This window comes from Chrysochloris asiatica, unplaced genomic scaffold (genome assembly GCF_000296735.1).
Source record: "Chrysochloris asiatica unplaced genomic scaffold, ChrAsi1.0 scaffold00029, whole genome shotgun sequence".
Classification (NCBI taxonomy): Eukaryota; Metazoa; Chordata; class Mammalia; order Afrosoricida; family Chrysochloridae; genus Chrysochloris; species Chrysochloris asiatica.
In genome coordinates, this window is record NW_006408547.1 from 23,750,860 (window position 1) to 23,778,550 (window position 27,691).

Genomic DNA, 27,691 nt, shown 5'->3' on the forward strand with positions numbered 1-27,691 from the left:
GGTTCACGCTTGCTCTCCTCCACCGTAGATCAGCAGCAGTTGCAAGAGGTCTAATATTCATTTTCCCCAAGCTTAAATTGGTATCAAGAGGGAGGCATACTTTCTTGCAAACTGTTTTCCAAGTCTGCTTTATCAAATGTGAAGTTCATCTTGCAACATTTACTATGCACAAGAGAGTAACTATTGAAATGGCGGTGTTAATTTTGCTAACATGGTTAAATATTTTGCTAACTGGTTAAATATTAATATTTACCAAAGTAGACCTCTGAGGTAAGGGTAAGAGTGCTTTTCTAAACTGGCTCCACTATCATTTGACTTTCTAAGGTTCTGGTGTTTGGTTTCCTCATTCTTTTCTTGTATTCAGATTTAAGCCTTTAAGAGAAAAATCTTTGGTCTTAACACTTGGAACTGATGGTTAGCTAACTGTTAGGCTGACACAGTTAAATTCAAAAGAGTAGAGAGAGAAAAGAATTTAAGTACTCCAAAAGATAAAAATCAGAAAAGCTTAAATTAAGCTTTAAAAACCAGGCCAGGCATGGCCCGTTTCGGGGGATGAACAGTTCAACATTCAAGCATTACATTACTTGGGCATATCCTTTGATATTTTTGATGCCCTGCCACTTGAGAGCTGGCACTTTTTTAAATAATAAAATGGGTGTTATTTTTATTTACTTTTTTGTAAAGTGATTTTCATTCTTCGGTTTGAAGTTCAGGGTGATCCAATTTCTGCACTTGTGAACAAGCTAGATTTCACTGATTTACTCGGCTTCCAGCTTGGTTGAGGTTGGACACTTCAAGGGTCGGTTCATATGGAATGCATTGCCTGTAACAATGCTAATAAAAATTCTCTTTCTTTGATTGTCTGGACCTAGTACTTTTGTCAGCTAAAAATGAAGGCTCACAAAAAAATGGTGTTGAGTATATTCAGCAGTTAGGAGTGGGCTTCAACAAGTTCGTGGAAGTGTGAACATTAGGTTCCACGAACCTGAGACCTAAAGTACTAGACGGTGCCAACTGCTTTACAAGGGATCGCATTAAAAGGGCTGGATAGAGTGGAAGGAGAATGTGGAATAAAACTCAACGTCATAAAGATCAGACTTTACGGTTGGAACCCCTGAGACTATGGCCCTTGGTCACCCTTCAGGCCTGGAAAATGACCTCACCCCCTGGGCTTAGTGTGGAGCAAAGAATAGTCTTATCAGGGGATCCATAACACCAGGGAGGTGCGCACACCTCAGGATGAGCAACCACTGGAGATTGGAGACCCAGGGATGAAGTTCACAAGGTTGGGAAAGCTGGAGGAATGGAAACAGGAAACAGGGAAGAAGTGGGACAAGTGTTGCATTGTGGGGATTGTAGTCGATGAGGTGAAAGAAAATGTGTGTGAACTGTTGAATGGAAAACTGATCTGCTCTGTGAACCTTCACCTAATTCACAATAAAAAGTCAAAGTTGTTTGTGGAAGAATTCCTTCTGTCTTTTCTATTTTTCCACAAACTCTGAGCCCCCTCCTAGTTATACAATAGTAATAATCACAAGTGGGGAAGGGGCTGAGGTGAGAGTGGGCCGTGCAGTGACACCTGGCGTCAAGCTATTTTTTTGGCTGGTGACTGAAGGGGAACATTAGTTGTATCTTAGCTTCAGTCTTGTGTCAGAGCACTGTGGTCATGTTGCTGCCTGAGGCATTCACCCCCATCCTTTTAAAACATGAACAAGTTGAAAATAAGGAAGCTGGATGGAGAGAGGAGGTCAGAGCATGTGGTTTTTTTTAATCTTTAAACCTGAAAGTTACAATCTAATCTCGAATCTTAAGATTCCTGTCAGTGATGAGAGGGGTGTGTCTGTGGGGTTTTATTCTTAATGACTTCCTCCATTAGTGGTGGTTATGTGCAGACTCACAGTGACCCCCCCCCCCCCACACACACACAGGGTTTCTAAGGCTATAAATCTTTTATGGGAGCAGAAAGCCTCATCTTTTTCCCATGTCAAGTTGGTTCCGACCCATAGAGACCCTGAAAAGGGTTTCTGAGGCTGTAAATCTTTACGGGAGCAGAAAGCCTCATCTTTCTTCTGTGGAACAGCTGGTAGTTTCGAACTGCTGACCTTGCGGTTCACAGCCCAATTCATAACCACTACGCTACCAGAGCTATGCTATAGTGTAGAAGTAAAAAGTCCTATTGTGTGTCATCTAGTCGATTCTGATAGCAACCTTAGAACTTACAACTGCCCCATAGGATTCCCAAGGTTGTAAATCTTCACGAAGACTGCCCACAGCTTTTCCTCCCAGGAGTTGGTGATGGTTTAAACTGCTGACCACTTAGCCACTGTACCTCCAAGGGTCCTTATAAAAGGCCTGAGATGCCTGCATCTGAACGTGTGGCCTTCCCACTTGGCCATCTGCAGGCCAGGCTTCCTTGTTGGCTGCTTCGGGAAGCTGACCATAGGAGGAGGCTGCCACTGGTCTCACCAGAGCATCCCTTTACATTTTTTTGAGCAAGAGCTCATTCCGAAGTGCTTCAGTTTCTTTTTAAGACCCCCAAAAAGCAGTATCAAAGTCTGAGAAGAGCCTGCCCAGTGGCCCCTGGAATTTAAGCTTCCCTGACTTAGCATATCTCCATCCAAGAACTGTATCCCAGAATCTGCTGGTTTATCAGTGGATCCTATAGTCATGCTCATAAGATTTCCACGTGGACTTTTGCTCCCAGATAAAGCCTGAGATAGCCCTGTGCCATTTCTATATTGCTGTATCCAACTTGAACAAGTTTAAGCAATCCTTTCAAACTGCAAATTGAAGAGTGTAGCCCTAGACGCAGGGATGCTGATCAGAACACGGCTTTCAGTGTCAATAGCTGGTTGGCTAGAGAAATGAAAACTCCAGATCCCTGAGGACAGAGTTTTTCTTAAAGCCCTCAAATAGCAAGATAATTCACAGGAGCCCTAAAGACATACATTTCTCCAGTCTAAACTATACAGAACAATTTTGGGGACCGTTTCAGCCAAGTTATGCAGAATGATCACTTACATGTAATCCAGAACTGAGAAAGAAGAGACCAGCTCCTAGCATGTCACCCATCCTGGTGTTTGCATCTTTGCAGACGTTTTGGGACTCATGAAAACCTAAGCGCATTAAGAGGAGGCCATGCAGGCAGAGAACGCACCAAGGCACCAAACAGCCAGAAGAACCAGCATGTGAACCAGATGCCAGATGCCCTATAGAGCAACCCCCCCCCCCCACCACCAAAGTGGACAGCATTCTTTCCCTGCAGATTCAAAGCAGCAATGTTAGCTGACGAGTGTTCTGGTGTTTATTGGAGTTAATGTTGAGGACAAGCCAACTAACTCTGAGATGTCTTACACTTCCAGCTGCTTGTATTCCAAGAGGAAGCATATTCGTTTGGGGTTCCTTCTGGGGAGTTTATGAGATCTTAAGAAATGCTAGTTTAGATAATAGGGTCAGGTTGTGGCACTGTAAGATAAGCGCTGGACTGCTAACCACATGGTTGGGTGTGTTAAACCCTTTAGCTGCTGCTTAGAAACCTTAAGCAGGGTCATTAACGAGTTGAAATTGACTTAACTGCACTCTACAAGTTTTAGATAAATTTCCTCAGTAACTGCTTCAGACAGAGTGTGCTTACAAGTTCTTGGACTTGATGCACCGGGAGCCAGGATTATTGACTACACATTTATGAGAGCAGTTTAAACAGTTGTTATCAAAGCACACATGTAGGTGTTAGTATTGTCGGTGGCAGATGGTGATCAAACAAAATCTACAAGACTACCAAGAAAGCAAACGTCCGTGTTCTGTACTGCAGTTAAGCACCATTGTTCTGATGGCTGCTAATTGTGGCCCCCATGAATGTTTTGAGAGCAGCCAAGAATCATCCAGAATGTGGTCCTGCCGGGCGCTCTGCATGGCTTTAGCTGGGCTGGCTTCCAGCTTCCAGCCTCGGGTCTCCAAGATCCTTTATGTCCCCCCAACCTGTGATAAACCCAATAAACCCAGCAGTGGTGAGCTGTGGTTTATTGGAGTCCACTGTTTCATTGGCTACTAGTAAGTCTAGTTACAGTGTGATAGGAATTGGGACAGGGTCACATTCTGGTTGTGTCCCCAGCTTTAGTAATGGGTATGCTTGTGACATCATTATTTCCCCCAGCGGGGAGGAAGGCACCTTAGTGATCAAATTAGTCACTCTCCTGCTAAAGGTAAGGAACTGGGGCTCAGGAGTTTACAGTCATTGGTCTGATGAGACAAGAAGTAGGGGATAGAACTGGAATCCAGAACTAGGGACCCAGTAATCTAGGCTGCTGCAGGTGGATGAGTTTTAACAGTGTTAAACCACACTTCATTTTCCTAACTGACTACCTTTTCTCTTTTTGAGAGGATGTGAAACTTCTATGGAGGCAGATCTAATTTAAGAAGCCAGTCAGCTGAGGCGCGCAGGCAGAAATCGATAGGAAATGTAAAATCGATAGGAAATGTAACATGCAGAATGGAATGAGAAAAATACAATAAAATCATCCCACGAGATTTTGGCAAATAGCTGTAATTGGACGGATTATTTGGAAAAACTATGGGGTATTGGCAAGTAACAACAGAGATGATTAAGCTGCTGAACTGAGAATGCAAGTTTGGGACATCCATCAGCAGGCTCCTCTGCTTGGCCCACACAGGGCTCAGCCAAACCGAACCGAACCATACCAAGCCCATGCTCTTGAACCGATTCCAACTCGTAACTTTACAGGACAAAGAAGTAGAAGCATCCTGTGCGGTTTCCAAGGCTGTAATCTTTGCAGTGGAACATGGTGGGTCTAGAGGATCAGCACTGGACTGTGAACTGCAAAGTCAGTGGTTCTAGCCCACCAGCCACTTCATGGGAGAAAGATGAGGCTTTCTGCTCCCGCAAAGACTTATACCTCAGACACCCTATACAGAGTCACTCTGACTCAGAACTGACTCAATGGCACTTAACAATCTTTGCAGGAGTAAACTGCTAAAAAGTTTCAAACTGCTGATCTTTAGGTTAGCAGCTGAATGCTTAACCACTGTGCCACCACGCCTCCTTACACCCTGCCCAGGCAACGGATGTCTTCACTCCAGGGACCCTTGGCTATTTTGTGCAGGGAAACAAGTGAAAAGCAGGGTAGTTTAGAAGGGAGAGTAGCAAGCCCTGACTGGGTGTTAACTGGAACTTTAAAGCAGGTTCCTGTCTTTCCCAGGTTGCACTGGGAGTGTGGTTAGTCTTAGCCTCACATGGCTGTTTAGCCTCCCCTTCCTTCTAGGAGGATAGACCATGCACTCAGCTTCCAGGGACTGGTATCAAACTCTTCCCATTCCTCAGGCTCTCACTTTATGTAAGCGTAGTCCTTATGTAACCCAACCCTTTGAAAATAATTTTCAAGTATTGCCTTTCTAAAGCAAAATTACTGGCCATGTGGTCAACCCTCCTATAAAGCCACAGAAAAAGGAACAGAATTATTTTGATTGATGTTAATAACACAAGTGACCAGTAACTGTTTTAATTTTAAATTGGATCATCACAATCTCAGAGGTATTGATATAGTTTATTATAGACCAATGCACAGATTTCATGTTTTATATATTATTAATTTATAAAATATTAGCAAGATTTCATATATATTGTTTTTCTTTAGAAACGTATGACTTCATGGCTCATGACCCAAGAGTTGTAGAACGACATGATTTGAAATTCCTCTTTAAAAAACAAAATCACGACGAAAGTGACGAAAGTATTTACAACACTAAAAAGGAAAGCCGTAAAAATTGGTCAAGTGTCAATTCTGGGAACGATACTTCATTGTCAGTGCCAGCAGTGGGGGGAATGTGCACTTGGGAAGCCCGCTGCCTCAGCCCTGAGCCACTAACTTGGCTCTGCAGCTCTCGCGAAGCTTACTGATGGTTGCCATGGGTAAGCTTCCAGGTTCGGAAAATATTTTCTGGAACAGAGAAATAGAATTAGTTTAGAAATAAACCCAACAACATTTTTACCTCTGCTGGCCCCTATTAAAGGCTAAATGGCAGCAGATGGACATGGGAGGCTGGAGGGAATAACAGCCCACATTGGGCGGCGTTCACACAGCTCCAAGGGGTGGGCGGGCAGCCACCCACCCACTTTATCACCATCACATCTCTATCCAGAGGGCACACGCCTGCCACTGAAGAAATGCAAAACCAATCGGTTTACTGAAGAAAAGTCCATTTTTCCCCTTTATTTTAATGACAGAATGGTACCAAACCAAGACATAATTCTTACACAACACACTTCAAAACCAAAATGGGATAGCCAACTTTTCCTACAAAGCCAATCAACTAGAAGCCAAGCCAACAAACAAATCCACCAATAATCTAAGCTTAATTTTAGCAATTAGTGTCAAGGAAGATGCTCTGGTGGTGCAGTGGGTAAGCACTCAGCTGCTAAGCAAAAGGTCAGCAGTTTGAAACCATCAGCCTCTCCCTGGAGAAAGATGTGGCAGTCTTCTCCAATGAAAATACGTGGCCTTGGGAACACTGGTTCTGGGGCCGCTGGACTCGGCCCTGAAGGCACTGAGAGTTGGAATCTGTTCCATGGCAGTGGGTTTGAAGTCCTGTGTAGTTTCGAGGAGCAGCTCGGCCAGCTGGAGCCACGCTGAACACTGACTTGAGGTTTGTTTTACTGACCTACCTGATGACCATGGTGGCAAGCAATGCAAATGGAAAGGGCTCCGATACTGCTAAACTAGGTCATTAGTTCTTGAGAAGACTTTAGAATTTAGAAGTTGGGAGACATCTGTAAACACCTTACATTTGTGTACTTGGCTATTTTTGCTTCATACCCATTTGGTCTTCATCCCGCTCTGGAGAAAGACCTCACCGTTTAACAGATGAAGAATACAGTATGAAGAGAGGAAAGGTGAACACTGAACATATCTCTGAGGGGAGATCAAAAAGTTTGTGAAAAATAGAATGACATTTTTCCACAAATGTTTTTTGAAGACCCTCTTGTACATCCATCTCAACTCAGGTGCACAATTATTTAAAAAAATACAAAGTATTGAATGTGAAACTGATGATGTGCCCTGTAAACTTTCACTCAATCCATAATAAAAAACCTTAAATTAAAAAAACAACAACAAAAAAAACCCCCCACAAAGTAGCATGTGAGAAGACAAAAAAGTAGACAACATATGACCCTGTGACAGAATTGAACTGAATTTGTTCGCATTGCTATGTGCAAATCAAAGAGTAAAACCTTTAAAACTAAAAACAAGCCTGGGTTCAGACACAAAAGCTAAGTGGAGAAGACAGCAGGAGCCATGTTCATCTGCTCACAAGGCCCCACCCCCGGGGAAGTGCCCACGATGTGCTGCTGCCAGGCAGATGGCACAGGGCAGATGCTGGCTCCAGCCAGTCTCCATCCTGGGATTGTTACCATTGCAATGGAGTGGCCCCAGGCATATGGCGAGAACAAATAATACTGTAAGCTTTCTGAACCATCATATACTGACTGTTGTTTGGAAAGCAAGTATTGTAGACAAAGCCCCTAGTATAGAGTGACCAAAAAAGTGTGGTTAGTGTGTTGTTGGTGTCACTGAGTTCGTTCCAACTCATAGCAATCCTACATAGGGTTTCCAAGGAGCAGCTGGTGGGTTTGAACTGCCAACCTTGTAGTTCGCAGTGCAATGCTGATGAAGTTTTAAATTTTTATATATATTGTTGGTTTTTTAATTCTCTTAACTCCAACAGACAATGTTCTGATACCATGTCTGTCCTTACCTTTGTTTTCTCTTTGATACATGTGCTGAATAAAATCTCTTTTTTCCACTACTATAATTTCTGGGAAAGTTCCCTGAGTACAACCTAAAGATAAAATCCTTACAATAGTTTATAGGTAGCTATGGCCTGAGGTAATGCTTGCCATTTTCTTTTCAAGTTATTGCTTGTTAAGAATTTAATTTTGTCCCCCAGAAATGGTTGTTGTTAAGTGCTGTTGAGTCGCTTCCGACTCATAGCAATTGATCCTAAGTCCAAGAGAATGAAACACTGCCAGATGTGGTGCAATCCTTAACACTCGCTGCTACACTTGAGCCCATTGATGCTGCCACTGTGCCAATCCATCTTGGTGGTGGTCTTCCTATTTTTATCTGTCCCTCCACTTTACCAAGCATGATGTCCTTGTCCAGGCACTAATCCCTCCTGACAAACTTCCAAAGTATAATAGACGAAGTCTGGCCATTTTGGCTTGTAAGGAGCATGCTGGTTGTATTTCTTCTAACACAGATTTGTTGGTTCTTCTGAAAGTCCATGATACCTTTAAATTCTTTTTCAACACTATAACAAACTCATCAGTTCCTCTACGGTCTCCCTTATTCATTGTCCAACTTTAATATGCATGTGAGGCTACTGAAAATACCATGGCTTGGGTCAGGCGCACTTTAGTTCTCCAACTAACATCTTTGCTCTTGACCACTGTCTTGTGCAGCAGATTTGCCTAATGAGATACAGTGTTTGATTTCATGACTCTTGCTTCCATGAGTGTTGATGATGAATCAAGCAAAGTGAAGTCTTTGACAATTTCAATTTTTTCCTCCATTTAGCACGATGTTATTTATTGGACCAGTGGGGGAAATTTTGTTTTCTTTACATTGTAGTGCAATGTGGACTTTGAACTTTATCAGTAAATATCTTAAGTCCTCATCACTTACAACAAGCAAAGTTGTATTATCTGCATGGTTGTAAATGAGTCTTCCTCCAATTTTAATGCCACATTCTTCTTCATATAATCCAGTATGGCGAAGGAATACAGCCCTGGTGCACACCTTTCCTGATTTTAAACCATTCAGTGTCCCCTTGTTTTATTTGTATGACTGCCTCTTGGTCTATATACAGGTTCCTCATGAGCACCATTAAGTGTTCCAAAATATTCATTCTCCACAATGTTATTCATAGCTTGTTGTGATCCACACACCTTTGTATGGTCAATAAAGCACAGGTAGACATCTTTCTATGGTATCTCTGCTTCCAGTCAAGATCCAAGATCCATCTGACATCAGCAATCAAATCCCTCATTCCACTTCCTCGTCTGAATCTGGTTTGAATCTCTGGAAGTTTCCTGTCAATGTACTGTTGCAGCCGTTTTTGAATTAACTTTAGCAAAAGTTTACTTGCATGTAATATTAATGATATTGTCTGATGATTTCTGCATTCCATTGGGTCACCTCTTTCGATCTTTTCCAATCAGTTGGCCAGGCAGCTGTCTTCCAAACTTCTTAGCATAGATGACTGAGTGCCTCCAGTGCTGCATCAGTTTGTTGAAGGATTTCAATTTTTATAACATCAATTCCTGCAGCCTTGTTCTTTGCCAATGCCTTCAGTGCACCTTGGACTTCTTCCTTCAGACCACTGGCTCTTAAACATATGCTACCTCTTGAAATGGTTGAACATCAACCATTTATTTTTGGTACAGTGACTCTTGTGTATTCTTCCCATCTGGTTTTGATGCTTTGGGGCATCATTCAATACTTTGACCAAAGAATTTCAAGTTGAAGCTTGAATTTTTTTCTTCAGGTCTTTCTATATTGAAAAATGCTGAGCGTGTTTTTCCCTTTTGGTTTTCTAACTCCAGCTCTTTGCTCATTTCCTTACAGTGCTTGACTCCGTCTTCTCAAGCTGCCCTTTGACATTTTCTGTTCAGCAATTTTATTCCTCATTTCTTCCATTTGCTTTAGCATCTCTACACTGGAGGGCAAGTTTCAGGGTCTCTTCTGACATCCATTTTGCTTTCTCTCTTGCCTTCTTAATGACCTTTTGCTTTCTTCCTGTATGATGTTCTTGATGTCATACCCACAACTCTTATGATCTGTTCTTGAGATGATCTCTAAATGCTCAAGGTCCTGTTTTGGCTCTCGTGGACTTGTTTTCATTTTCTTCAGCTTCAGCCTGAACTTGTGTATGAGCCATTGATGGTCTGTTCCACAGTCTGACCCTGCCTTGTTTTGGCTAATGATGTGGAGCTTTTCCACTGTCTCTTTCCACAGATGTAGTCAATTTGATTTCCGTGCATTCCATCTGTTGAAGTCCACATGTAGAATCATCTTTTATATTGTTTAAAAAAGATATTTGCAATGAAGAAGTCATTGATCTTGCACAATTCTATGGTGGGATCTCCAGAGAACTTAAAGTGAAGTAAATCACTTATTGATAAAGATCAAAGATGAAGATCTTCAGTACAAATTGCATCTCAACGTAAAGAAAACAAAAATCCTTACAACTGGACCAATAAGCAACATCATGGAATTGGAGAAATGATTGAAGCCGTAATGGATTTCATTTTACTTGAATCCCCAATCAATGTGTATGGAAGCAAAAGTCAAAAACTCAAATGACGTATTACTTCATTTGGAAAATCTGCTACAAAAGATCTTTTAAAAGTATTAATAAGCAAAGATATCACTCTGAGGACTAAGGTGCACCTGATCTTAGCCACAGTATTTTTGACCTCCTCACGGGCATGCAAAAAACTGGACATAAAATAAGGAAGAGCAAAGAATCGATGCCTTTAAATTATGATGTTGGCAAATAACAATAAACATTTCCTAAACTGTCACATAAGGATTTGTGGTAGCATAGTGGATACGAATCGGACTGCTAACCTCAGGGTCAGCAGTTCAAAACTACCAGCTGTTCCATGGGAGAAAGATGAGGCTTTCTGCTCCCGTAAAGATTTGCAGCCTCGGAAACTTTGTACAGGGTCGCTATGAATTGGAACTGACTCCACAGCACATAACCTCCACCACCAAGCTGTCACAAGAACAATCAATCTGTCTTGGAAGAAGTATAGCCAGAATGCTCCTTAAAAGTCAGGATGGAAAAACTTCATCTCACACACTTTGCACATGTTATCAGAAGGGACCCGTCCTTGGGAAAATTCAGTGGAAACAAAGAGAAGACCCTCAATGAGATGAAGTGACATAGTGACTTCAACAATGGACCCAAAAATAGTAACAACTGGCTATCTAGCTACGTATCTATCATTTAGCTGTCTGTCTGTCTGTCTGTCTGTCTACCTACCTATCTACCTATCATCTATCTACCTGTATATCTACCTATCTACCTACCTACCTATCATCTACCTACCTACCTACCTATCATCTATCTACCTGTCTATCTACCTACCTACCTAACCTACCTATCATATATCTACCTACCTACCTACCTACCTATCATCTATCTACCTGTCTATCTACCTACCTACCTACCTATCATCTACCTACCTATCATCTATCTACCTGTCTACCTACCTACCTACCTATCATCTACCTGTCTACCTACCTACCTACCTACCTACCTATCATCTATCTACCTGTATATCTACCTACCTACCTACCTACCTACTTATCATCTATCTACCTGTATATCTACCTATCTACCTACCTATCATCTATCTATCTATCTAATCATCTTGTTTTACTCTTAGGAAGCTACAGACTTAATATAGCTGCCTGGAAGCCAAAATTAACCCAGTACACTTACATAAGGTCTCTTGAGAATCTGGTACTTGCAATAAGGTCCTCCAAACAGTCCTTTTCACTGGCACAGCAGTTTGCAGTATATTTCAGCTTATATCTACGCAGATATTCTTTCTTGTACAATTTAATTTTGTTGTTGTTGGGAATATCTACCACAGAACATAAACCAATTCAACAGTTCTCACATGTTCACATAGGTCATGTTTGAATATAGAAACACATTTTGTGGGTCTATTTTGCTCATTCATTACTGTTGGGATATTCAACTCAGATGGTCTGAATAATTTACTATGATTTTTTTCTGTTCAACAAGACCTTGATGCTTGACTCAATCTTGAATGAGCTACAACTTTCCCCAAATGCTCCACCACAGTAGGTGTCACCACAGCTCCCTGCCAGACTTCTGTCTCTGTTTGCTCCATGGAGAACTGTGGTCTGAGTCTGACTCTTGGGAGAGGACAGATATAGAAGTGACACAGGCTGGTACAATCCCTGGACACCTTCATTCTTCCTGCAGAGACTGAAATGTCAACTCTTAACTGTGCTCATGAGGAATCTGTACCTGGACCAAGAGGAAGTTGTGCGAACAGAGCATGGGAACACTGAATGTTTTAAAATTAGGAAAGGTGTACGACAAGGTTGTATTCTTTCATCATACTTATTCAACCTGTATGCTGAGCAAATATCTGAGAAGCTGGGTTATATGAAGAAAAATGTGGCATCAGGATTAGAGGAAGACTCATTAACAACCTGCAATATGCAGATGATACAACCTTGCTTGTTGAAAGTGAAGAGGACTTAAAACATTTACTGATGAAGATCAAAGAGCACAGCCTTCGGTATGGATTACATCTCAAAGTAAAGAAAACAAAAATCCTCATCACTGGACTAATAAACAACATTATCAACAGAAAAAAGATTGAAGTTGTCAAGGGCTTCATTCTTCTTGGATCAATTATCAACACTCACGGAAGCAGCAGTCAAGAGATCAAATGACATATTGCGTTAGGCATATCTGTTGCACAAGACCTTTATAAAGTGTTGAAGAGCAAAGATGTCAGCTTGAGGACTAAGATGCGCCTGACCCAAGCCATGGTATTTTAATAACTTCATATGCATGAGAAACCTGGACAGTGAATAAGGAAGACCGTAGAAGAATTGATGCCTTTGAGGTTATAGTGTTGGAGGAGAATACTGAAAGTGCCATGGGTTGCCAAAAGAACCAATAGTGCTCCTTGGAGGCCAAGATGGCCAAACTTTGTCTCTCATGCTTTGGACATATTGTCAGTAGGGACCAGTTGCTGGAGAAGGATATCATGTTTGGTAAGGTAGATGGTCAGAGAGAAAGAGGAAGAGATGGATTGGCCAAGTGGCAGCATCGATAGACTCAAGCGTGGCAACAGTAATGAGGTTGGCCCAGGATTGGGCAATGTTTCGTTCTGCTGTGCATGAGGTCGCTATGAGTCAGTACCGACCCGATGGCACCTAACAACAACATCATCGTACAGCTTGAGGACTCAGATGCGTCTGACCCAAGTGATGACATTTTCAACAGTCTCAAAGGTATATTAAAGTTGAATAATGAATAAGGAAGACCATAGAAGAAGTGATACATTTGTGTTACAATGTTGGAGAAGAATAGTAAATGGACCATGGACTGCCGAACAACAAACATATCTGTGTTGGAAGAAGTACAGCCAGAGCACTCCTTAGAAGTGAGACTAGACTGACTTCATCTCTCACAGTTCAGACATGTTACCTGGAAAAGCAAGTCCCTAGAGATGGATATCCTGCTTGGTGAAGGGGAGGATCAGCGAAAAAAGAGTAAGACCCCCAACGAGATGGACTGACCAGTGGCTGCAACAATGAGCTCAAGTGTAACAACTGTGGGGACGGTCCAGGACCCGGCAGTGTTTCATTCTGTGGCGTACAGGATCGCAATGAGTTGGCACCTAACAACAACATCACCCTATAGAGACCTTGTCTCTCCTCGTATCTGCTACCCTCAGGATGGCAGGTTGGGAAGCAAGGCTCTGAGGTGTTCTGCTAAACTTTCTGATTGGTGATTTTTCAGGATGGGATAGTTTGAAAGACAATAGTCAATATAATTTCACGTTCAGAAATAGATACTACAGAAAAAGGAAACACTATAATATTTTTCTCATGAATGGGGACAGACACAGAGTATGTACCCCTCCAGCCAAGAGTATTCTGGAGAGGGGTCAAAGGGTATTTCTTTGTTGAAAGAAAAGAGTGCATCCAAATTAGGAATGGGATAAAAGGTGTGAGATATTCAAGTTTTATCAAAAAGAGTGATGGGTGAGGCATGTTTTTGAAGATTTAGAGAAAGACCTGGACCCATATATTTAAAGAGTGTTATATTTGATCTCAGAGTTCAGTAACTATTCACCTCACGCAGAGAAGGCTACCTCTCTAAGGTAAGCAGAGGATTTCAGAGAAGAACTATAGTGACTCTTGAACACATAAAAACATTTAAATTTACACATGAAATAATGTAAAGTAAACCACAGTGTGATACCATTTTTCACCTACCCGACACAGGTAAAACTCACAGTTGCCTACTAGCTGTGTAGGTTTCGGGTGAGAGTAAACAGGCAGTCTCTTATACTGTGAGTGTAAGCTGACACCGTGTCTGTGGAAGGCAAGATCAATGATCAATCACATTCCTGTTTTGAAAATGTCTCACAGAGCCCCAATCTGACCTGTGCTCAAAGTTATATGCTGTGGGATTATTTGTAAAAGAACAGGACTGGAAAAAACTTAAATAGTCATCAATATGGCAGTGAGAAAAAAAAATGTTAAGGTACACTCCGAGTTAAGTGTTGGGCTGCTAACCGAATGATCAGCAGTTCAAATCCACCAGGCACTCCAAGGGAGGGAGAGGAGGCTTTCTGCTTCCATAAAGACTTACAGTCTTGGAAACTCTATACAGGGCTGCTATGAGTCGGAACCGACTTGATGGCATACAACAAGCACCATCCTATGGCAAACTCGGCAATTAAAGACAGAATGAGAAATCTCATTGTATACTGTTATGGAACCACCTCCAAAATGCACGACACACACGTAGTATGATACTAATTATATAATGGACACAAAAGACCATGCTTTCCTTTGTAACACTTTACACATTTAAAATTTTAAATCATTATCAACAACATAAATAGATAAATATATGTTGTTGTTGTTAACGGTTGCCCAGCCGGTTCCGACTCATGGTGACCCTATATAGGGTTTTCAAGGAGTGGCAGGTGGATTTGAACTGCTGATCTTCCTGTGAGCTTGTGATGATGAACTGTCGTTGAGTTGGTTCTGATTCATAGCAACGCTTTATAGGGTTTCTAAGGAGCAAGTGATGAGTGGGAATTTCCTTCCGGTCCAGTCCTTTTCCTCCAGCGCCTCACCGGGACTCCAGCAGTCTCATGGCTTCTGGACAGCACTGCACCAGGACTAACCTATCTATTAGGGATCCTGATTCTGACACATACAAATAAATACATACAGCAAATATTTCAGATTCTGAAGCAATGGGCTCTAAGTCGTGGAATTAAAGCGGATAATATTTTGCTCAATTTTTGATCTTTTTATTTTGACTCCTCAACTGTCATTGTATCCTGAAGAAGTTCTGAACTTTTTGTTTTGACTCCTCAACTGTCGTCGTATCCTGAAGAAGTTTTGAAGCTAGTTGGGGCTTTTTATCCACAGATAAAGTAAGCAGTAAGAAATTAGACTTGAGACATAGAAACAGGCAGAAATCGGGTTATTTCTAGTAGGAGAGAAACGACGTGGATAGAAGACTCTGCCAGCAGCAAGGGGTTAAGGGCTAAGAGTCAGCTCAGGGCTTTCAGACCCCATGCTTGGAGCTACGAGATCTGAGTGTGGGGTCCGGGCTCACATAAACTTTTGTGTTACAAAGGACAGGCAATATCCTTTGTCAAAAAAACATTTTTATTAAGTTGGGGACCAGCTATCTTATCTTTTATGCTTAATAACTTAATAATCATTTGTGTAGCTGTCATTTGTAAATGCATGGATACAAATCAGACTAAGTATAAGCGTATTGTTATTAAGAGCCATTGAGTCAGTTCTGACTCAGCGCAACGCTGTAATTTGGTTTTCGAGCCTTCAAATCTCTGCAGAAGCAGAAAGCCTCATCTTTCCTCAGTGGGGCGGTTGGCCGGCTCGAACTGTGGACCTTGTGGTTTGCAGTCCAGTGCTTATCGTATGGACCCACCATGCTTCCCAAGTAATTTTGTTGTTGTCAAGTGACTCCGAGTTGGTTCCGACCCATTGCAACCCTGTATAGGGTTTCCTAGAAACAGCTGGTGAACTTCACCCCAACCTTTCAGTTCAAACCGAATTTACAGTCCAGCATATTAACCCACAGCACCACACCAGACTTCTCCCCAAGTATGTTGTTGTGAAAGTCCTGCCAGTTCCAACCCACAGTGACCCAGTACAGGGTTTCCTAGGAGCAGCTGGTGAGCTTGAACCACCAAGCTTGCAGTTCAAATTGACTTAGCAGTCCAGCGCAGGAACCCACAGCGCCAAATAAACTAGCATTAAAAAAAACACAACTGAAAAACTTTCACCATGAAGGTTGGATGAGCCCCTGAAACAATCACTCTGAGACCACCTTTAAACCTTAAGCCAAAAATATCCCAGGAAGACTACTTAAAACAAACAACAGCTGCTTTTCCCCAGTAAAGAATGTCTGCCTTGAGTCCTGTGTCCTTTAAGCACTATCTCTGTGGGATCAGGTTGACAACCATAACTTGAAAGGTCAGAAAGGACCTTACAGGCAATGAGTTTATGGTCATGAGGTAATGAGGAAGGAGCAACTCAACTCAGAAAGGGAGGCGCGAATGGTTTCAATTCAAGAATGGAAGCAGAAACCGTTGGATTGCTGCGTCTATTCTCAAGAACAACAAAGAAAATTTATTTTAAAAAAGAAATTTCACCGCAGAAATTCCTTAGCAGATTCATCTTTATAATACACAACACCTAAAAATCACTTCTGTCTGTGCTTTTACATAAGAACATGCGTGTTCCTGAGAAGCAGTAAATCACTGACATTTTTTAAGTGCTGAAGAACTTCAGTTTAGAGTGTTTTTCCTTTAACTGTTGTTACTTTGCTCACATATCGTTTTTATTCTCCAGGAAATTCGAGTTCCTATTGAATAGAATTTCAAGAGGTCTGGTATATGTGAACTGCAAGCCTTCTGTTATGCCTCTTAACATCAAAAAACAGACAATTTTATAGAGATCAATGAGAAAATAAGAATCTCTATTGTTGTTGTTAAGTGCTGTCGAGTCAGTTCCAACTATACAGGGTTTCCAAGGAGTGTCTGGTGAGTCTGAACTACCAACCTTGCCGTTAGCAGTCCAGTGCTTATCATACAGTGCTACACCAGGACTATAACTCATAGCAACCCTGTATAGGTTTTCCAAGGGATAACTGGTGAGTGTGAACCACTGACTGTATGGTTAGCAGTCCACTGCTTATCATACAGTGCTACACCAGGGCTCTGACTCACAGTGACCCTGTACAGGGTTTCTGAGGAGCAGTTGGTGGTTTGAACCACTGATCTGCGGTTAGCAGTCCAGTACTTATCCTACAGTGCTACACCAGAATTTCTGTATCAGAGGCAGCATTCCCTGAGTAACCCAAAACTATGTGTGAAATGAGGGGCAAGTTTCTTTATACAAGCATCTTTATTTCATTGTAGGAAGCGTGGCTAAATCCACCCAGACCATTAAGTCCTCAATGCTGCCCTCAAACGTGCTAAGCTCACCAAGACTGCCTTCAGGTCCTGCCAACATGAGCTAATGGGCAAAGCCTCCACCTTGGATGGCAGGAAGCCCAAGACCAAAGCAGCCTAGGTCCAGAATGGTTCACTGCACCTGTGAACATCTCACTGGGCAAGGAGGCTCAGCTTCTACTGAGTGCAGGACAATTGGCCTTGGTGAGTTTTTCTCCTGGGTCCTCATTTTTACCTCTCATATATGACCTGCTTGAATGTAAATATATGAGATGCTGCCCTGTCCGCTGCAGTCTTCCCTAGGTAGTTCCCACAAACACTCTTGACAAGTCATGGCTTTGAGGCTGTGGCTTGTACAATCAACATTACTCAGAGAATCCTCTGTCCCTGGTTCCTGGGAGATGTTCTCTAAACCAGGGGTGGGGAGTGTTGAACCTGTAAGCTGTATTGTTGTTGTTGTTGTTGTTGTTGTTAAGTGCCGTAGAGTCAATTCCAACCCATAGCGACCCTGTATATAGGGTTTCTGAGGAGCCAGTGGTTCAAACTGACACATTAACCCACAGCGCCACACCAAAACTGCAGGCTGTATGTTGTTCTTGTTAAGCGTCGTCAAGTCGGTTCTGACCCACAATGACCCTGTATAGGGTTTCCGAGGAGCGCTGTATGTATGGCCCTCGAAATCATTTGGTCTGGCCCTGCCAAAGCAACCGCAGTTCCAGCCATCATGTTGTTGTTGTTAAGTGCCAAATGAGTCAGTTTCAAAACATAGCAACTCTGTGTAATGTTTCTGAGGAGCAGCTGGTGGGTTTGAACTGCTGAGCTTGTGGTTCGCAGTCCACTGCTGATCCTACAGCGCCACACCAGGACTCCAGCCATCACATTTGTTGTTGTTGTTGTTAAGTGCCATCGAGTCGGGTCAGGGGTGAGTTAATTCAATGTTTGGTCAAGTATAGCAGGTTAATTTTTAAGTTGGTAATTTTGCATGGCCCACAAATGGTATTATAAACATCCAAATGGCCCTGGGCAGAAAAAAGGTTCCTCCACTCCTGCTCTAAACCATTGGGAGTCTGTTATTCCTGGAGGGCATCCAGTTCACACTGGGACTCATGTTGGGTGGGGGCTGGTCATACCAAAAAGACTCAAGGGGGAGAGAAAGACTGGAGGTTGAATTCAACCACATCGACACAATTCAATTACACCTATGTAATGAAACCACAGTTAAAAACTCTGGCTCCTGAGGCTTGGATAAGCTTCCTGGTAAGTGGCAAACACTGATGTCTGGGAAGGGAATGTGTTTTTAGGGTACAGAAGCCCATGATGAGGGTCCTGTAAGAGTGCACCCTATGAGCATTCCTTATGCGGGTCTGGATGGGGTCCTTTTTGCTATAACACTGTAATTGTAAACATAGCGCTTTTCTGAGTTCTGTGAGGACAATGGGAACCTCCGAATTTGTACCCAACAAGTCAGAAGTTGCCAGGGGAACCCCAAAGTTTGTATTTGGCATCTAAGGTCTTCAGCAGACTTGGCAGACTTGGAGGGCTGTGACATTTAGTGCAGCAAACAGGGACCTTCTTTGTAACTCTCACCAGATGACTGGGTGGTTTTTGTTGTTAAGTGCTGTCGAGTTGATTCCAACTCATAGAGACACAGTATAGGGTTTCCGAGGAGCGGCTGGTGAGTTTGAACCGCTGACTTTGTAGTGCAAACCTACCATGTGTTCCAGTGTCTTATCCCACAGCACCACAGTGATTAGGCAGGACTATGCAGATGGGGTGCTTGTGGCCTATCAAGGGGATTGGATTATTTGTCAATAATGCAAATAAGGTGCATGGTACCTTGTGGGGTGATGGTAATGTGTCATGGAGTTGGTTGTGACTCACAGTGACCCTGTACAGGGTTTCCAAGGCTGTAAATCTTTACGGGAGCAGAAAGCCTCCTCTTTCTCCCGCAGAACAGCTGGTAGTTTCGAACTGCTGACCTTGAGGTTAGCAGCCCAATTTGTAACCACTACGCTACCAGAGCTCCTTTTGTGGTGTGGGGTAGAACCATGAATTAAGGTGTCTGGAATGCTAACATGAGGAATGGTCAGTAGCGTAGTGGTTACGAATCGGGCAGCGAACCTTAAGGTCAGTGGTTCGAAACTACCAGCCGCTCCGCGGGAGAAAGATGAGGCTTTCTACTCCCATAAGGATTTACACCCTCGGAAACCCTGTACAGGGTCGCTATGGGTCGGCTCCGACTCGAAGGCACTTAACAACATAACAACAGGCTTAAAATGAACCATCCCAGAGGTGGCCGGGGGACCTCACTGGCACCAAGAAAGAGACAGGAGTACATCCTTGGTACCTGAGGTTCCTGACCCCGGAGACAGAGCTGTAACAGCAGAAATGGTGAGAGACTGTGAGATGCAGCAGGAGAGAAACTGTGGCAGCAGAACCAGGCGATCAGTAGGCGTTAGCATGGTGGGCCTTCCGGTCATGGGGTGAGAGCTCTGGGCACTATTAGTGCTGCTAAGGATCAGCACCGGACTGCTAACCACAAAGTCAGCGGTTCAAATCTACCAGTCACTCTCAGAAACCCTGTAAGGGGTTGTTGAGTCAGAGCTGACTCAAAGGCTACAACAACAACAACAAAGAGCACTGGTAGCATCTGCCTGAGTAGGGTAGATGCTGGGCCTCAGGGCTCAAGAGGTCCAAGGGGCAGAGGGTCAGGGAGAACTAAGAATGACTGAGAAGGGGATGAATTAAAGAACTACATCTGAGTCCTTCTGGATCCTGAATTGTAACCTGTTCCTTCCCTAATAAATCCCATAATCAGCAATGTGACCTGCAAGTGGTATGTCACCACAATGACAAATTTAGTCATATACCCAACAGAGGAGTATCAGGTACCGTGGGAGGAGGGAGGGCTGGTACCAGAATTGGTAAACAGGTTGGATAGAGGAGGTTTGTCTGACTTCTACCTCCTAGGACTTAACTCTGAGCTGTCATCTTAATTCTCTCCCCGCCTTGTGAAATTAGAGGAAGTCAGAAGCCTGCTACACTGTTTTTACAGAGCCTGACTCTGACATGACGTTCACACTCCTGGACTCCAGCTCCAAGCCATCTGAAATGTGATAACCGAGCCTTTTCTAATGTCATCCAAGTCTGTACCTTGGCCCCACTCCATCTGTTTGAGTTTCTGCTTCAGTCCAGCTGTCCACAACCCCTGACACATGCTCTCTACGGCGGTCCACTGCCTGGCTACAAGCTGTACCCAACAGTCCAGCAGTTTCTGCACATTTTCTATTGGTTAGGGGCTGTGCTCCAGACTCACATAAACAATACCATCCAACACTAACTCTAGGCTGTGTGGACTATGATTATGCATTTATTAAACTGGCAAACGGAGGCTAAAGGAGGTTATGGGACTCGTCAAACTGGCGAGAAGAATTCTAGACGCTAGATGAGTCATTCTAGTTTTGGTGATTACTTCTAATTTTATCTTTTAACTCACCCACGTCAGTGAATCATGACTGAATTGCCATCTCGCTACGTACAGATTTACATTCAACATTGCCATTTGTCATCATGATCACCCATGAGGGGGTTTCAAGAAGTTTGTGGGAAAATGGAGCGAAAAAACAATGAAAATTTCCGACAAACATTCTAAGCCCTCCTCATATTTATTGAAACCACTAGCCGCTGGAAGTGTCACTTGGAACAAGCTAAGCGCTCACCCACTCCTGCCTTCCTCTGAGAGAAGAGCGAGGGGGAGCCGGGCTATGCTCTTAGGCAGGTGATGGGATTACCCTGCTTCTGTGTGAGGCCTGTGGAAGTGAGCTGCCCACAGACGCAAACAACTCCTATATGTGAAAAGGGTTTCCTTCACTCTGTAACTTCCAACACATCTGTTCTGGTTTTACATCCGGGAGCACATGAAACGACACTTCATTTGTTGGTTCTTCAGCCCCTTAAAGGAAGCTGAGGCACGTGTAGTCTCGGATGAACTCTTGTAAAGGAAGACATCTCTGGCTATTTCTATAAATAAAGCTGTCCTTCCAGTTGGAGGACTTCATTCACTAGCTCTGGAAGAGTTTGGGAGAATCCCCCTTAAGCATCTAAAAAAAAAATAGGCCAAGGTAAGATGTTATCACTGGGAGACAGTGGGTAAAGAGCACATGGGATCTCTCTGTAGCTCCTCTGCTACTTCCTTTAAAACTTAACAAGGGGGTTAGTAGCCTCGGGAAGCTGGCCTTCCAGGCAGGACAGGTAACAAACCAAACCCATTGCCATGGAGGCGACCCCCAACGTACACAGTAGAACTCTGCTCCACAAGGTTCTCAAGGCTGTGAACTTTCACAAGCACCTAAGCCCCTTTCAGTGGGTTTGAGACAGGGAACCCAGGGGACCTCTGAGAAAGTTATGAGGAAAGCAAAGATTTTGTCTCGAGGACAGGAGTTCTCCAATGTATCCCAGTGCCTGGGACATGACAGAAGGCGCTCAGGAAATGTTCACTGAGTGGACTCTCAGCGATGGGTGATCGCTCAGAAGTGTAGCCTCATTGTTGTTGTTAAGTGTCATTGTTGGTCGATGCTGACTCACAGCAATCCCAGCAGCAGCTGGTGAGTTTGAACCTTGGACCTTACAATTCAAACGACCTTGAGGTTCCTTGAGGTTCGGTGATTATCCTACAGAGCCCAGCTGAGGCCTTCAGGGGGCCCAACCTCCACCTCATACTTGGCTTCTCCAATGAGGCTCCCTCACACAGGGAGCCTAGGAGGCCTCTTGGAATGGGAAAGCTTTAATCACAAGACCAGTTTACAGTCTGCTTACTTCCTCCGAAGATGTTTTCCAGGTCAACTGGTTTACCTTGAAGGATGACCTTTCTCTGGGGACAAAGGAGAAGCCAGAATGCTCCAAATAACCCCTAGCACACAGCACTCACCTCCAGGACTTGAGCTGGCTGAGCCCCACCGCCCAGACTTTTTCACTCAGGTGTAGAGCATCAGCTGGGCATGGGCAAGATGCCGCGTTCCTAACACGTGCCCAGCTGATGCTCTACACCTGAGTTCCAAAGAACTTGGGCGCAGCATCCATCCACCAACATCCCAAAATAAGCATTGTCTGCCCCTACTAGAGGCCTGTGCAGTGGACTCCATCTTGCAGAAACGCTGTGCACACAACTAATTAGCACAGCCCCCACCCCCCCAACTGACCACTTCTGGGAAAACCCAGCCTGCTCTTAAGAATAAACATAATACCTTATCCGGACCTAAAATCATTTTAAACGCCAGCAAACTCCTGGTGTGGTGCTGTAGGATAAGGTTGGTGATTCAAGCTCACCAGTCCTACCTTGGAAACCCTATACAGGGTCACTATGAGTTGAATCAACTCGACGGCACTTAACAACAACAAAGTCTTTGCTCGGCTAGTCAGGGGTTAAATGTTGCTTTAAGCCCTCCCATCCCTGCTTGCAAACAGATAAGAAACCTTTGCTCACGTGGAACCTCTGCCTCACCTGACTGTTCTTAGTCAGTAGAAGGCAAGAAATGAAGTCAGCAAGATTGGTAGTTCAAAATCCCCAGCCAGTCCTTGGAAACCCTCTACAGAATCGCTATGAATTGGAACCAACTTGACAGCACTTAACAACAACAACAACAACAATTTAGATAGGGTCACCAGCTAGGAAAGCCCCCTCTTAGACCAGACCCCGAGGCAGCAACTTTATGAATAGCTGGAGGAAGAGTTGTAGGTAGAGAGACCAGCAGAAGCTAAGGCCCTGGCCTTCAAATCACAGACTGCTGCTAACTCCCAGGATCCCAGAAAGAATGAAAACCAGTCACGGCTGAGTCCGTACGGTTTTCAATGGCTGAGTTTTAGGAAGTAGTTCAGCAGACCTTTCTTTCCAGGTACTCCTGGTGGGCTTGAACCTCAAACCTTTCAGTGTGTTAACCATGTGCACCACCCAAGGACTCCCATGAGAAACTGTTGTTAAGTGCTGTCCAGGAGGGTCCCAATCGATAGTGACCCTGTATAGGGTTTGCTGAATCTGAACTGCTGAGCTTGCAGTTCAAAGCAACCTCGCAGTCCAGCACATTAACCACTGCGCCACACTAGGACTCCCACGAGATATTAGAGCATGGATAAATGAAAAATCTACAAGTTTCACAGAATATAAAGTCTCAACTTTATCCACCGTACCACCCTAAGCCTTCCCCCGCACTCTTTGGCAAACCCTGACCTGGCCCTTCAGGTACTCAGAGGAGGCAGCAGGGCACCCAATCTGCCTGGGGTGGGCAAGTCACACTGACTTAAGGCTCCAGTACAAACTTAAAGGCTTGTCAACTGTCCCCAGGGCACTGAGAAAATCAGGGGAAGGAAGTCTCCCCTAGAGGACCACAGGAGAGCAGCGGAGAATGGGGAGCTCAGGGTAGCTGGGGAACCGTGTGTTCAGGCAGAGAGCAGGAAGGAAATGTTGCTGAGTAAGACAGGCAGACGTGAGAACTCAGGGCACTCCACCAATGAAGAAACTATTAAATACGTCAAACCAGTGGCCATCAAGTCAACTTTCACTCAGGGTGACCCCGTGAGTGTCAGAGTAGAACTGAGTTTCACAGCGTGTTCAGTGACAGATCTTTCAGATGTAGAACACCAGGCCTTTTCCCCCTAGGAACCCCTGGTATGCTCAAGCCATCACCTTTTGGGTTAGCAGCCCAGTGAGTTAACTGCTTGCACTACACAGGGCCTCCACACCTCAGGTGCCAACCATCTACGAAGCGCAGCGGAACAAAACTGTCTTGGAGTCTGGTGTGGCTCCTCTGTGTATCAGATACCACCACAAGCTTTCCCAGGTTAGAAATAAAAGCGACACTCACCTGCATAAATGTATGACATTCTGTGACAAAATCCCCTTTGGTAATCTGCTTAAACTTATCACAAACGTCCGCAAAACTGCTGGCTTCCAAAATAAAAGCCTGATGCTGCTTAATTAAAGTTAAGGCCACTCTGAAGATAATTTTGGAGCCTTCGTTGAATAAACAATCCCAGATCCGAAGCACAGTCTGTAGGAAGAGATGTAAAACACAAGAACCACTCAGTCACTTAACTTACAACACGACCCGACCAGAGTCCTGCAATTGAAGTTCTGCTGAGTCTCAAGATGCAGGTGTGCTCTTACCTCTACAGGTAGGATGTCAATGAACAAGCAAATGAACCAGCGGGACACCACCAGGGTCCACGGGACACCATATCCCTCCAGCAGGTCTGCCACTGCGGGAATCTTCATCCTCACCATCTCCCCCAGCACCTCCTGGTCTGTTTTCAGACCCAGCATTGCAGGGCTATAGTAGTCTTCCATAGAGGAGGGCAGAAAGAAAAGACATGTATGTAAAGTATACACTCAGAAAAACCCCCAAAGTTCCAGCTAACAGATATATCCTGTTCCCCTTTGAGCTGGCTCAAACATGTCTATTCATGTAGGCTCCTTTTCCAAAGGGAAAAGGCTCCACCTCAAACTCGGAAGCCATGGTAAATGTCTCTGAGAAGCAACTAGGCTTCCCAGGATGGCCACTAAGGGGAGCTCTGGTGCTTTGTATCTGGATGCCTGGTCTGGCTGGCTAAGGCCTCAGCTGGATACCAGTCAAAATCAGCTTGTGGGAACTGATTTGCATTTCGGCTGTAGCGATTAGCCCCCTGGAAGCCACAATGAATAAACCAAGGCGCTGGACTGCAAGGTCAGTTTGAACTGCAAGGTCGTGGGTTCAAGCTCACCAGCTACTTCTCAGAAACCCTATACAGTCTTGCTATGAGTCAGAACTGACTAGACGACACTTAACAACAACAGTGTGGCTCTGTGGGTTAATGTGCTGGAATGCAAGGTCATTGGTTCAGATTCACCAGCCACTGCTTAGAAACTTGATGCAGGATCCTTATGAGTTGGGACCAACTTGAAGGCACTTAACAACAAAAAATCTCAATTGCTTCCTTTAGCAGTCGTAAAACTGACTACTTGGGGGCAAACTTGAGAGTTCTATCAACTACAGGGTGGAGTCCTGAGGGCTTGAAAGAGAAGGACTTGGCTGTTCAAACACAAGCTCTATGAGCAAGCAGCTACTTAAAATGGAGGGTTGAGGGTGGGCGCTATATGTTAATCTTACATTCCAGGATCAAAGGACTCCAGGACCATCAAGGGAGAAGAGCATGAACAACCTGTGGGACCCTCTCCAGAGAAGCGGCGACACCAGAGATGGAGGCACAGATGAGGACATGAAGAGAGGGAGCAGCTGAGGACTCTAGATTCATGGAAAGAGAGGGGCCTCCATGAGAGATGGTGGCCAGGAGGCAAGCTTGCAGAACGTGTCCTTTGGTTGTTTAAATGATTATATACTCCTGAGTGTTTTTGGGTACATCCCCCTGCCCCCAAACAAAAAACAGAGGGAATAGAAGCAAATACTGCTGAATGATGCACGGAGGAAATTGTAATCACTGCACTGAAATGATGAGTGTTAAACCAATGTTCTCCCTTGTAAACTATCACTCAGTTCACAATAAAAACTTAAAAAAAAAAAAAAGTTTACTTAAACAAACAAAAAAAACCCCACTGCCACTAAGTGGATCTTATATAGGGTTTCTGAGACAAAATCTTTACCCGTGGATTCTTACTCACAGTGAGGGCCCTTACATAGGGTTTCTGAGACGAAATCTTTACAGGTGCAGACAGCCTCCTCGTCTTTCTCCTGAGGAGCAGCTGGTGGATTTGAACCACTGACTTTTTGGTTAGAAACCCAATGCTTAACACCCACAGTGCCACCAAAGCTCCAAATCAAACACACTGACATCTAGTCGATTCAAACTCAGAGACTTCTGGGAGCAGACAGCCTCATCTTTCTCCCATGAACAGCTGTGGGTTTAAACAGATGACCTTGTGGTTAACAGCCCAACACTTAACTCTCTTTGCCACCAGGCCTTTTCCGTGACAAGATTACATCCTAGAAAACCCCATGGGGCACTTTTACTCTCTCACAGCGGGTAGTTATGAGTCAGAATTGACTTGAGGATATCCAATAATAGTAACATAGTCTTTTGTTGGTTTTTTTTTATAGTTTTTGTTGTGAATTGAGTGATAGTTTACATGGGAGAACATCAGTTTTACACTCATTGTTTCATTTCATATAATAATTTAAACATTCTGCAAGCCTGCCTCCTGGCCGCCAGCACTCAGTCCCTCTCTTTCAATGAATCTAGAGTCCTCAGCTGCTCCCTCTCTCCATGTCCCCATCTCTGCCTCCATCCCTCGTGTTGCTGCTTCTCTGGATAAGGTCCTGCATTTCGCTTGTGCTCTTCTCCCTTGATGGTCCTAGGGTCCCTTCTGTTCCTGGACTGTAACATTTACTCCCCACTTTATGTTACAAAATGTCTTAGTTGAGACAGTTGCGATTAGTCATGATAACAATTACTATTAAATCATAAGAATCTGCTCCCCATTTCTTTTCACCAGACCCATCTAAACAACATGAAAACTAATAAGAGTCTTAACTGTTTATACTTTCCTATGACCCTAGCTATAAGCCTTATATGAAAGCCAGTTGAAAAATAAAAATGAAAGTTTATAATAAAAATTTAGATGTCTAATTTACTTAATGAAATGTGAATTTTAAATCTGTTGAGCCAAGCAGGATGCTCTGCTGTCCACAAGCACTTTGGTTATTCACCACGGCAAAGGAAGAAGATAATCCTCTTAATTAAATTTTGTGGCTAAACAGGATCCTAAATAATGACATCACAACCACATTATTAATTGTCAAAGAGGAAACACACAGTGTTGTTGTTGTTAGGTGCCATCAAGTCGGTACCTACTCATAGCGACCCTATGCACAACAGAACAAAACACTGCCCATTCCTGGGCCAACTTCACAACTGTTGCCACACTTGAGCCCACTGATGCTGCCACTTTGCCAGTCCATCTCATTGGGGGTCTCCCTCTTATTCTCTGACCTTCCATCTTACCAAACATGATACGCTTCTCCAGCGACTGGTCCCTCCTGACAATATGTCCGAAGTATGAGAGACAAAGTTTGGCCATCCTGGCCTCCAAGGAGCACTCTGGATGCACATCCTCCAAAACGGATCTATTGGTTCTTTTGGCAGCCCATGGCACTTTCAGTATTCTCCTCCAACACCTTAACTCAAATGCATCAATTCTCCTACGGTCTTCCTTATTCACTGTCCAGCTTTCGCATGAATATGAGGTTATTGAAAATACCATGACTTGGGTCAGGCACACCTTAGTCCTCAAGTTGACATCTTTGCTCTTCAACACTTTAAAAAGGTCTTGTGCAGCAAAGTTTGATTTCTTGACTGCTGTTTTCATGAGTGTTGATGGTTGATCTGAGGAAAATGAAGTCT

General features: G+C 43.8%; 1 protein-coding gene across 1 annotated transcript in view; it reads right to left on the reverse strand.

Annotated features, from left to right (window-relative positions):
- Window positions 1-5,864: 5,864 nt before the first annotated feature.
- Window positions 5,865-27,691, reverse strand: part of GRTP1 (growth hormone regulated TBC protein 1) — a 110,470-nt gene continuing 88,643 nt past the window's right edge. The window contains exons 6-8 of the mRNA XM_006851550.1: window positions 24,465-24,637; window positions 24,163-24,348; window positions 5,865-5,954 (exon numbers count right to left, since the gene is read on the reverse strand). Of these exons, the coding sequence (XP_006851613.1) occupies window positions 5,865-5,954; window positions 24,163-24,348; window positions 24,465-24,637 (449 nt within the window). The remainder of the gene's footprint in view (window positions 5,955-24,162; window positions 24,349-24,464; window positions 24,638-27,691) is intronic.